We start from the raw sequence: 13,422 nt of genomic DNA, 5'->3' as shown, positions 1-13,422 counted from the left end.
AACAACTTTATGCAGTATAATTACTATTATGGGTATTTGTAGCATTAAAGTAAAATTTATAAGCTAAAAAAAAAGAAAATAAGTCCATGTGGATTTTACATAAATTCTCCACAGATTTATGTATTCCATGAATGTTATTTTAGAATGTTGGTAGTAGAGTCTGAAAAAATTAAAAAATAGATCTACTGTTCTTGAATTGAAATATTACATAGTTCCATTGTTTAACAGAACAAAGGCCTTTAAGATGGACTATAGCCAATATGAATCCTTGTGAAGCATCCATTTTTATTACAATGTATATGTATCTTGTGACTGATGAAGCCCAGATGGCAAAATTACGACATATCCAAGGAGTTTGGAACAATATGAGAATTTAATGAGACAGTGTGAAAAATACATACAGAATAGGAATGAAGATAAATGACTGCTTATAAAAGAAATTGTTTTTATTGTTTGTATGTGAATGAGAAAAGTAATGATTGTTCTTCCAAATGAAAAAAGGTGTCATTATTCTTTTGTTCTCCAAAACTGCTGTTAGAGGAAGTGTTTCCATTTTTAACCATGGGTTACCCCAGATAATGCCACTCTTTTGGGTTGAAGAAAGGTAGTAGTATCAGTTTCAAGGTCTTTAGACTTCAGGCATTTTTGTATCATAATTTCAATTTTCAGCTTCCAAAGAGAATTTGAAGTAATAAGATAATTTTAATGTTATAGATGATAATTTCATAATATTCAAGAGGCAGTAGAAAAAGATCAGGATTTGGCATCAAAACTGTAGTTTCTAGGGCGCCTGGGTGGCTCAGTGGGTTAAGCCGCTGCCTTCGGCTCAGGTCATGATCTCGGGGTCCTGGGATCGAGTCCCACATAGGGCTCTCTGCTCAGCAGGGAGCCTGCTTCCCTCTCTCTCTCTCTCTGCCTGCCTCTCTATCTACTTGTGATCTCTCTCTGTCAAATAAATAAATAAAATCTTAAAAAAAAAACCTGTAGTTTCTAATCTTGGTTATGCAACTTTGTAACTCTGTAATCTCAAGAGGGGCTCAGTGTTCTTATATGTAATGTGGGAGAATAAGGCCAGATGATGCGTTAGTGTTTCTTGATTTATCCATTCTGGCTGTTCTTCCTCAAAAATCTTCTGCTCCCTCTATCAGATTATCAGCTTCTGTGCTTCATTCTTTTTAACCACGTATCAAGAGTCCCAAATTTCATCAGCCACCCTTTCATCACATCTGTGTTATTAAGTCTCGTCAGCTCTGAAGACCTGCTAAACCCTACTTGCTCTGGAGGTGCTGGTTTTCACGGTCTATTCTGTCTTCAGTTCATACATAATATCCGTTAACCTGGCAATCTGATTAGACTAAAAGCTACACTGATTGTCAATCATTAACACCCAGCACTCTTCATTACCTTTGATCCCCATCCAGGGTCTTCAGTCTCATGCATTGCATCATCTCTCATGAAAGATGCTTTTATCACTATCTTCCAGACAATTAAATGTAGCAAGTATGAATTCCCTTTGGCAAATGTTGATCCAGTTTGTCACTGTCCTTCCCACATAACCAGCTTAATAAGATATTAGCTCTGAAGTCACAAAGTCTAAGAGGAGTCCAGAGTCTACCAATTACTGATTCTATAACTTCGGGAAATTAACCTCTCATAATTTTATCTCTAAAATTATTACATCATAGAAAGGCTGTAAAGATAATTTTTTTAAAAAAGTTAAGTGAATGTAATAGATAACAGTAATAGATAAAAATGCTTTTGTACAAGGAACAGTCAAGTTTAGAATACTCTGACAGTTGGAATTTGTTTTTTATTTTTTATTCTTAGGAAGATTCCATGAAGAAAAAGAAAAACCAAAATATAGAGGAGGGAGGTGAGATCTATATTAAACAACAACAACAACAACCACCACAAAGAAACAGGGGCTCTACTGGAATGAATCTGAAGAAGCTGGTTATCAATTCAGCAAAATTCAAAACCACATAAATCTACAATTTTAAAATGGTAAGGAATATTGAAAATTGCCATACTCTACTAACAAAAGTATAAACTGGTTGAAACTCTGGAGTGAAATTTTGCAATATGTAACAAGAGACTTTAAAATGGACCCATATAGTAATGGTATTCCATCAAAGTTAAGTTGCTGACTTTGATAACTATGTTACGGTCATATAATAATAAAAATGATTCCTTGCTTTTGGAAACGCACATTTATGTATTAAGCGACAGAGAGGGCTCATGTATTTTGTGACTGGTACATCCCAGATGGTAAAATTACAACATATCCAAGGATTTCCAAGAGTAACTTACACTTTGAAAGACTGTATTCTTTGGTCTGTGTGGTCAACCCCTCTGGCACCAGCAAGCTGCATCAGGAATGCAAGCTGCCATCCCCACCTCTACCTGTGAGCTGGGAGATGCGGGACAGTGGGTGGGTAATGATAGTTTTATTTCTCAACTTGGCTGGGCCAGGGTACCCAGATGTTTGGTCAAATATTATTCTCACTCCATCCAGAAGTTTTATCCCACCACGGCTCCTTTCATATATGGAGAAAAGCTTAAGTAAACAGACAATTCATAACCTCAAATACATAGTTGAGGACTCAATCACAATAATCAAAGAGAAAAGCAAGTATGAAAGATAGAAAACAACCCTAACAAAAGGAAGAACTCATACCTATAAAATATAAGCTTAATAAAGTGAGGACAGCATTTTAAAATATTTAATAACTTCAGAAAGATATGGATGAATATTCATTTAAAAAAACCAACAGAATACCATGGAACTTTAAAATCTGACCACTAAAATTTTAAAAAATCAATCAATACACTGTCACGATGGTTAATACACTGCAAGACTGAACTAAGGATTTTTCCGAGAATGAAACCCAAACTTAAAAAAATGATGTATAAGAGAAATTTAATAAACTAGGAAAGAAGCAAGAAAAAAATAATAAAGAAAAAACCCAAAGAAATAATAGAGTTGGTCAATACAGACTTCCATTAAAAAAATTACCATAGGGGCACCTGGGTGGCTCAGATGGATAAGCCTCTGCCTTCAGCTCAGGTCATGATCCCAGGGTCCTCAGATTGAGTCCCACATCAGGCTCTCTGCTCAGCGAGGGGGCTGCTTCCCTTCCTCTCTCTCTGTCTGCTTCTCTGCCTACTTATGATCTCTGTCTGTCAAATTAAAAAAAAAAAATTACCATAGACTAGGTGACTTAAATTTTAAGAGACAGAAAGAGAGAGCAGTGGGGAGAGGCAGACAGAGAGAGAATCTAGGCATGGAGCCTGACACAGGACTCCATCTCAAGATCCTGAGACTATGACCCAAGCTGAAGTCAAGAGTCAGATATTTAACCAACTGTGCCACACAGGCACCTTTTATGTAACAGTCATAAACAATAGAAAACAAATTTATTTCTCATCGTTTTGCAGGCTATAAGTCTTTGGCTTGTAGATGGCTATCTTGTTCACTTTCTCCTGCAGTCTTTCTTCAGTGCGTGTGTAAAGAGAAGGAGAATGAGCTTTTTGGAGTCTCTTCTGACATGGATACTAATCCTAACAGATCAGGCTCTTACTATTAGGACCTCACCTAATCTTTATTACTTCCTAAGCAGCCCCATCCTCAAACACAGCCATGTTGGGGCTTAGAGTTCCAACATATGAATTTGGGGGTGCACACAAACTTAACTCAATAACAATCAATAAAACAAAAGCAGGTTCTTGAATAAGAGAAAATTCAGAAATAAATCATATTAGAAACATAACTAAAGAACCTTAAAAAAAATGTACAAGCTCCTAGAGTATACCTTGAATATTTTTAATTCAAAAGGAAATTTAAAAAGCCAGATAATGAGAGCATAAGAAAAGGAAAAACTATGCTAATTTCATTTAGGAAAGTAGTTTTAAAAATCCTGGCTAAGGGGTGCCTGGGTGGCTCAGTGGGTTAAGCATCTGCCTTTGGCTCAGGTCACGATCTCAGGGTTCTGGGATTGAGCCCCAGGTCAGGCTCTCGGCTCAGCGGGGAGCCTGCTTCCCCCTCTCTCTCTGCCTGCCTCTCTGTGTACTTGTGATCTCTGTCAAATAAATAAATAAAATCTTTAAAAAGAAATCCTAGCTAAAGCAGATCAGATCTATAAAGTAAATCACATGTGTTAGAATACTAAGGAAAAAAATATCCTGGCCAAATAGGCAATGGGAAGTAAAAGTTAGTTAGTTGCAAGAATGGTCCCTTGCAAGATGAGCTACCAAAAATGTGGCATCTTACAAAGCTCCACAGAAACTGGCTATAGCTCAGATCCTAAGGCAGTAAATACTGATCTGCCATAATGTTTGGACCCATTTTCCACCCCCAGTGGTACTCATGTCAGGGAAGGGGCTGGCGTTAACACGATAAATCATGTATACTGATGTGGCCCACTGGCATGGCAATCCTGCTAACTTTCAGCTTTTTTTTTTTTTAAGGATTTATTTATTTATATTAGAGAGAGAGTGTGCACACAAAAGAAGGAACAGAGGGATGGGAGAGAGAGAATCTCAAGCAGACTTCCGGCTGAGTGCAGAGACCAACGCGGGGCTTCAACTCACCACCCCGAGATCACGACCTGAACTGAAATCAAGAGTTGGATGTTCAACCAACTGAGCCACTCAGGTGCCCCTAACTTGCAGCCATCTTCTATTTATAACCAGAAGTCTTAGATTTCAGCTACGTTAGGACTTTTCATAAATCTTGAATGCCATGCTGTCAGGATAGTGCTGAAATCAAAGTTCTGCCACATCATATTACCACTGTATTCTGGTTCTTGATCATGCCAGGGGAAGAGCTGATGCTCTCTAATTACTCATTAAAAGTTCATATTCCAATGGTCAAGTTCCTACTAGTGGAATCTGTCACATGGCCCAAATAGATTCCTATGCTCTGCTTTACAGTGGAATGAGGCAATGGTGACTCACCACTGAGGTACTGACCCTATTCCTCTATGCTTTCCCTAGTAAATACTATTCCAGCAGGTCTGATATGTGTGTTGCTTGGCGGCCTGAATTGTTAATGATGACATGTCACATTACAGATTACACAAGATAAACTATATAATCATCATCTTATTTGCTGTCCCAAAGTATGTGAGAAATTCAACATTCATTAATAATTTTTCCAAAAAAAAATGAAGGTCCATCTCAATCTAGCACCATTTATAAAAATAAATTCCAGACTGACTAAACACTAATGTAAAAAATGATAAAATTACAAAATAGCATATATAATATTGAAGTATAAATGTATTTGTATATATGACACAAAAATCATTAAAAGATTGATAAACCTGAACCCACTGAGATGAAATCTTTTGTGGATTTAAAATTCAAAAAAATTAAACCATAAAATAAATTGAAAGGCAAGAAAGAGACAGAGATGAAATATTTCCAATATATAGACATATGGGCTAATATTTAGAAGGTATATTGTATGGAGTGAATGTCCTCAGGAGAAGAGCTTTAGAAAAGCAGGGAAGCTTCAAGATTACTTTTCTGTTTATACTGTTTTCTAAATTTTGTAAAAGACTAAATTTTTTTTAAACAAAAATTTTTTAAAGATTATTTATTTATTTGATAGACAGAGATCACAAGTAGGCAGAGAGGCAGGCAGAGAGAGAGAGGAGGAAGCAGGCTCCCTGCCCAGCAGAGAGCGGGATGTGGGGCTTGATCCCAGAACCCTGGGATCATGACCTGAGCCGAAGGCAGAGGCTTTAATCCACTGATCCACCCAGGTGCCCTGGAAACTAAATTTAATATGCTAGTATAAGCCTGATTATCACTACTCAACAATATAAAAAGTACAAAACAGATTCATGATTTTGAATATACTAATACAAAGTGTAGGACAACATACAGTATACTCCATGAACAAAGAGAGTTAGAAGGAGAAAAAGAAGACTGGTTGATCTAGTAATAAATACAGAAGTAGAGATAATCTATACTATAGTAGGTCCTATCCCACCAATATCAGCCAAAATGCACAAAATAAAATTCAAATATGACTCGGGAGAGACATGATAATGGCTAAGACCTTATAGTGTATCTCAAAGGCTACTGGAGAACTCATCCAACTCACCATGTAGTTTGTGTACAGGGTGGCATATGTGTAGGTTCTTCTGAAGGAAAGAAGTACAGAATTTTAATTTTAGATTAATAATTATAAAATTATAGGGTACCCATAAAAGTGGCTCACTGCTGCTATCATATGTACTCTCCAATTTTTAAAACTTCTTAAAGATAGACACTTTTTAAAAAAGTCTCTTTTACTTTAAAATAGTATTTTTTAGGGGTACCTTTACAAAGGTAAATACTTCACAAAGATCAACTGAATCTACAACTAAAACTGAATCGTGCAAGTTTTCAGTCAAATCACTGGTCACATAATACAAACAAAAGTCAACATGGTGAGCATTCTAAGAAATGAAACCCAAGCAGCATTAGCCTTTTTTTGCCATTTTGAAGACTTGTACATTTTCTTTTTCAGACAGAGTAACATATTAATAGAGTGTATTAGCTACTACATATTAATGTTTTGGTACTATTCATAGAGGACCTCTAAATTAGAAGATGCCAGTTTTCCCAAAGACAACTTTGGTTATGCTTTAGAAGTCTTAGATAAGTGAAACACCATATCAAATATTAACATACAGGGAAGAGACACAAGATACAACACAGACAGTCAAGTTACTTCTTTGTATGTTTAGGAATTACTTTCACCTTCAAGATATTTACACTAGGAAAGCGTAATGTGTCCTGATTAATATTTCAGTAGTAAAGATTTGAGTAATCTGAACCTTGGTAAAACCTTAATTCGAAACGTTAACAAATACTTCCAGTGCCAAGACTATTTTTATTTATATATACTTTTAAAATATTTTTATATATATATAATATATTACATATATTATATATACTTTATATATATTTAAATATACTTTATTTTATATATATAATATTTCCAATGCCAAGATGTATTATTACAAAATTTATTGTTATGAGGGAGAGAGCAAGTATAGCCAGTCATATTTGAAAAATGTCTCAACCACTGCTTCTCAATATAGAAGGACAGAATTACATAGGGGCTATCATACAATTAATCACACCTCTCTTCCCTGAAATTCCCTTAATTTCATTCATTAGAAGGAGATATAAAGACTTTATAGTGGCATATAGCTTTCTGATGAAACACTTGATATCTAAAATATTATGCATGTTTTTCTTTCAGTAAGCTAGTACTGGCTTCAGAGTTTGTGAAAATGGAGAAAAAAAAGACCAATTCAAAATCATTCCAGAAATTGTCTTTAAGCGTAAGTATCCAAGTCAAAAGCTGGAAAGCCACTGTTAAGGGCTGAACTATATCCGCCCCCCTCCAAATTTATATGTTAAAGTCCTAAATCACAATGCCTCAGAATGTAATTGTACTTGGAGATAGGGTCTTTAAAGAGGTCATTAATTTAAAATGAAGTCATTAGGGTGGGTCCTAATCCAACAGGACTGGTGCCCTTATCAAAAGAGGAAACTTGGACAGACACCTACAGAGGGAAGACAATGTGAAAACACAGAGAGAAGGTGTAGATAGTCACCTACAAGCCCAGAACGGAGGCCTGGAACAGGTAGAGGCCCGGAACAGGTCCTTACCTCAAGGATCTCCAAAGGACAACCCTCCTGACACCTTGATTTCAAACTTCTGGCCTCTAGAACTATGAGAAAATAAATTTCTGTTTTTTTAAGCTGCTCAGTCTGTTGTACTTTATTACGGCAGCCTTAGCGAACTAATAAGCCTTTCTAAAAACTAGGGTTTTTGTTCTCCATCTACATAAACCTTAGTCACCACTCCTCAGTGGAAATAGATAGAGGCTTTGATACCCTGCTTCTCCAGCTTCTCAGAAACTGCTTTCTTACTGCTGCAGCAAGGCTTCCATAGATGGGTGTCAAGGACTTCCTCAAAGTGCCTTTTATATTAAACCCACAACCTAGTTTCTGCCTTTTCTAACACATGAGATTACAAAAAAATAGAGGCGTGTTGTTAGAACCAGAAGCCATCTTTCTATCAAAGCCATCATCTGACTGATGATGCAACAGGGAGACTGAGCTGGAGAAGTCCTTGAGGCGGTACGGTGGGTAAAGAAAAATTTAGTTTAATCATATTATGAAGGACTTCCTCCTCTGCCACTGTCTGAAGAAACTTCATAAAAACTTAATTTTCAACACTTATTTATATTTATTTTTAAGTAGGTTCCATGCCAACACAGGGCTTGAACTCATGACCCTGAGATCAAGACCTGGGCTGAGATCAAGAGTCAGACACTTAACCAACTGATTCCACCCAGGCTCCCATTCAATGCTTTTAAAAATAAAATTTATATTTTTTTAGTGTGACATTGAGCTGGCCTTATTAGGACAGGAAGAAGAAAGTCTTAGATTTGACATCTATTTGAAGGACTACCAGATGGGAGTTTGGGCTAATGGTAAAATATTCAACTCTACCTCATATTAAATCATTACTCTAAAACAAACCACAAATTAACCTTCACCATAACCTCTCAGGGGGTTGGGTACCAACCTTTCACAAGTTAGGAATTACTTTAAGGCAAAAAGAACGTGAATTCTAGTTGGGAATTCAGGGCTCAAGATTAGATATTTACAGAGAGAAACCAGATTTAGGCACCATTTCATGATTTCACTAAATAGACACGTTCTCTCAGAGAGTTAACAGGCTAAAAGTTCATTCTGATCCAGCCTTCACAGACACCTAATCTTTAGAAATGGTGTCTTTCCTCATCCAAAAGAAGAGGTCTGTGGTGGAAATAGTTAGACTGGTTCAGGGTCCATCTCTCTTTTTATTGGCTATGACTGAAACCACTGGAGGTTGGAATACTATGCTATTGTCATACAACAGACTATGGAACCACTGGTAAAGGGTGTTTACTACTATAAATTGGAAACATTGGAAGGGACACTGCCATGAATGGGGGAAAAGGCGTTTGAATTATCACTGGAATAAACCAAATGTTCTAATAGTGTTAGGCTCCAGAGTTTGAAAATACTAGAGATTAAGTGAGAATCTATAAAGTCTTGAATTTGGAGTTGGTAGTGAACTCAAAGATACAAAGAACTACTTCTGTGTCAGTATTCAATATCTCTCCTCTTGCTGGGATTCTTAGGTCAAGTTAACATCCATACAGCAAAGCAAAGGGAAAATAATCTACCTGTATAATCAGACTTTGAGATTCTTTTTTTTTTTCCTCTCCTTTTTTTTCTTTAAGAGAGGGAGTGCAGGGAGAGAGGAGTGGAGGGAAAGGGAAAGAGAGAATCTTTTTTACCCCCCCCCAAAGATTTATTTATTTTAGAGAGGGCAGGGTTGGGGAGGACCAGAGGGTGAGAGAGAATCTCAAGAAGACTCCCAGCTGAGCGTAGAGCCTGATGTGGAGCTCCATCTCAAAATCCTGAGATCATGACCAGAGCTGAAATCAAGAGTCAGATGCCTAACCTACTGAGCCACCCAGGAGCCCCCAGACTGAGATTCTTGAAATGGGTCCTCCAGCAAGGTGTGGGAGAATAATTAGAAATGACAAGATCAAATTCGTTTGGGAGGTATTTATATAGATAAGAATTTCTAAGCAGATTTATACTTTATTACTAATAAGGAACAAATCTAAAAGAAGGCAGTGATGAGTGTTGGGAAGAACGTGGAGCACAGAGATGATTCAGTCTCCTAAAATACGATCCTCAACTAGCCAAATCCCTGGGCTTAGGTCAGGTCCTTCACTCACAACAATGGACTCTTAAGAAGAAGCTCATCACTGAAGTTGTAACTTTCAGCAAAATTATCTTTCAGTCTGACAAGGTGGCCCAGAAAGGGAACTGCTGTGACCATACATATTCTTCCAGTAGCTCATAAATCTCAGTGTGGGGGGACAGACATAGTTGTAACCCCAGGACTAGTCAAGACCTTGAAACATGGAAAGATTTTCACTTTTGCTTAAATATGGAGAGGTGGGACATCTATTTGAAACTATCCTCAAAAGTGAAAGGGCTGGCTGAACATTCCATTTTCTTTGCTGGCAGAAGAAAGAGACCTTGGTTGTGTATGTGTAGGATGGGGGCAAGAGATATAAGCACCTGATAAACGCCAAAATTTTTCTTCTTGGTCTAAGATACATGTTTATAGCAAACTCAGGTTTAGATAGAGATCTTGACTCTGAAGCTCTTCTTATTTTACCAAAGCAAAACTGAACACTAAAATTAAACTAAGTACCTATAAATTACTTGCCTGTATTTGGTTTATATATGGAATTACTCATAGGACGGAAATGTAAACACCTTGTTCTCATCTAATTCCAATCCATAGCTCTGTCATCTTCTGATACTCAAATCTGCTTCTCCATTTCTACTCACTTCACTTTAACCATTCTCTTCCATAGGTACTTTCTTCAAGTATTATCACCCCGCAAAAAATATCAATTGCAAGCTTCTCTGATCATCTTGTCCTCCCAAAAAGTCCATTAAAACCAATCATTTTTCAAGTAACATATCATACATTACATTTCAGTCCTGTCTTCATTTATATCCTTTTCCAGCTTGGATTCTATGGCCCATCATTAAAATTATTCCCTTCAAAAATCCTTAGAAACCTCTTTGCTTTTGATCTTCTTTTGATGAACTCAGTCATCTTTTTCCCCCCTCTCCTATACCTGAACAACTGAATGTTGTCCCATGATCTTAAATGTCATGTGGAATTAATTCAGTTGTTGTTTTCATCCAGGATCAATCACAAGGATGCATGCACACATAAACACAAGTGCATGTAGGCACAACCTAAAACCTATTGTTTGTTCCATAATCTTACAATCCCACTTTCAGGTATATATCCAAAGAAAATAAAATTACCTCAAAGAAGTATCTGTACTCCCATGTTCACTGTGACACTGTTTACATTATTCAAACCTATACCTCATACACTGGACTATGATTCAGCATTAAAGGAAATCTTGTCATTTCTGACAACATGGATGAACCTGGGTGAACCTGGAGAGCATCATGCTCAATGAAGTAATTCAGGCACAGAAAAAAATATACTGTATGACTGTCATTGAATTTGAAAAAAAGTCAAAATCATAGAAGCAGAGGAAATGGTGGTTACCAGGGGTGGGGAGGGATGAGGATTTTGTGAAAGGGAACAAGTTTCTGTTAAACAGGATGAGTTAATTTCTAGAGACCTAATTTATAGCATGTGGATTATGGTTAATAATTTATATATTTGAGATTTGCTAAAAGAGTAAATCTTAAGTGTCTTACTACACATGCACAAAAGCTTACTATGTGATACAGAACACTCATGAAAGAAATTGAAGAAGACACAAAAAGATGGAAGACTATTCCATGCTCTTGGATTGGAAGAATAAACATTGTTAAAATGTCTATACTGCCTAGAGCAATCTATACTTTGAATGCCATTCCGATCAAAATTCCACCGATATTTTTCAAAGAGCTGGAGCAAATAATCCTAAAATTTGTATGGAGTCAGAAGAGACCCCGAATTGCTAAGGAAATGTTGAAAAACAAAAACAAAACTGGCGGCATCACGTTACCCGATTTCAAGCTTTACTACAAAGCTGTGATCACCAAGACAGCGTGGTACTGGCATAAAAACAGACACATAGACCAGTGGAACAGAGTGGAGAGCCCAGATATGGACCCTCAACTCTATGGTCAAATAATCTTCGACAAAACAGGAAAAAATATTCAATGGAAAAAAGACAGTCTCTTCAATAAATGGTGCTGGGAAAACTGGACAGCGATATGTAGCAGAATGAAACTCGACCATTCTCTTACACCATACACAAAGATAAACTCGAAATGGATAAAAGACCTCAACGTGAGACAGGAATCTATCAGAATCCTAGAGGAGAACATAGGCAGTAACCTCTTCGATATCAGCCACAGCAACTTCTTTCAAGAGATGTCTCCAAAGGCCAAGGAAACAAAAGCAAAAATGAACTTTTGGGACTTCATCAAGATCAAAAGCTTCTGCACAGCAAAGGAAACAGTCAACAAAACAAAGAGGCAACCCACGGAATGGGAGAAGATATTTGCAAATGACAGTACAGACAAAAGGTTGATATCCAGGATCTATAAAGAACTTCTCAAACTCAACACACACAAAACAGATAATCATATCAAAAAATGGGCAGAAGATATGAACAGACACTTCTCCAACGAAGACATACAAATGGCTATCAGACACATGAAAAAATGTTCATCATCACTAGCCATCAGGGAGATTCAAATTAAAACAACACTGAGATACCACCTAACACCAGTTAGAATGGCCAAAATTAGCAAGACAGGAAACAACGTGTGTTGGAGAGGATGTGGAGAAAGGGGAACCCTCTTCCACTGTTGGTGGGAATGCAAGTTAGTGCAGCCACTTTGGAGAACAGTGTGGAGATTCCTCAAGAAATTAAGAATAGAGCTTCCCTATGACCCTGCAATTGCACTGCTGGGTATTTACCCCAAAGATACAGATGTAGTGAAAAGAAGGGCCATTTGTACCCCAATGTTTATTGCAGCAATGGCTACGGTCGCCAAACTGTGGAAAGAACCAAGATGCCCTTCAACGGATGAATGGATAAGGAAGATGTGGTCCATATACACAATGGAGTATTATGCCTCCATCAGAAAGGACGAATACCCAACTTTTGTAGCAACATGGACGGGACTGGAAGAGATTATGCTGAGCGAAATAAGTCAAGCAGAGAGAGTCAAGTATCATATGGTCTCACTTATTTGTGGAGCATAACAAATAACATGGAGGACATGGGGAGATGGAGAGGAGAGGGAGTTGAGGGAAACTGGAAGGGGAGATGAACCATGAGAGACTATGGACTCTGAAAAACAACCAGAGGGTTATGAAGGGGCGGCAGGGGGGGAGTGGGGGTGGGGTGGGAGGTTGAGGAACCAGGTGGTGGGTAATAGGGAGGGCACGTACTGCATGGAGCACTGGGTGTGATGCCAAAACAATGAACACTGTCATGCTGTAAATAAAAAAATAATAATAAAAAAAAACTGCTTTAAAAAAAAAAAGCTGACTGTGAGATGATGGATATGTTAATTAGCTTGATTGCAGTAATCACTTCACTATATATATGTATATATATATAAATGTTGCATTATACATCTTAAATATATATAATTTTATAAAAATAAATTAGAACCAATTAAATTATTTCATAAGGATTTGGTTTTTCTTCCTCTCTCTACTCTGCCTCCTTTTGCATTAGGTTCAGTCTTAGATTCTATGGAAAAGATGGTGGCAGCAAATTCAAGTCCAGTGCAAAAGAGCAAGTATCTCTGCAGGAGTCTAGCAAAAACCTTATGGCACCA

The 13,422-nt window shown here is 37.3% G+C and overlaps 1 protein-coding gene across 3 annotated transcripts in view; it reads right to left on the bottom strand.

Moving 5' to 3' along the window:
* The window catches only part of ZCWPW2 (zinc finger CW-type and PWWP domain containing 2), a 136,958-nt gene that overhangs the window by 102,063 nt on the left and 21,473 nt on the right, over positions 1-13,422 (bottom strand). The window contains exon 3 of one of the 3 annotated variants that reach the window (XM_046003579.1): positions 6,113-6,152. The exons of 1 other annotated variant lie outside the window; for it this stretch is intronic. Coding sequence is in view for 1 of the 2 variants with exons in the window: in XM_046003577.1 (XP_045859533.1) it covers positions 2,311-2,372 (62 nt within the window). In the remaining variant the exon portion in view is untranslated. Of the gene's footprint in view, positions 1-2,310; positions 2,398-6,112; positions 6,153-13,422 lie in introns of those variants that run through there. One more of the 3 variants, XM_046003577.1, reaches the window with a different exon arrangement.

The sequence above is a fragment of the Meles meles genome, chromosome 4, assembly GCF_922984935.1.
Source record: "Meles meles chromosome 4, mMelMel3.1 paternal haplotype, whole genome shotgun sequence".
Lineage (NCBI taxonomy): Eukaryota > Metazoa > Chordata > Mammalia > Carnivora > Mustelidae > Meles > Meles meles.
This window is presented reverse-complemented; position numbering and strand designations above follow the sequence as displayed.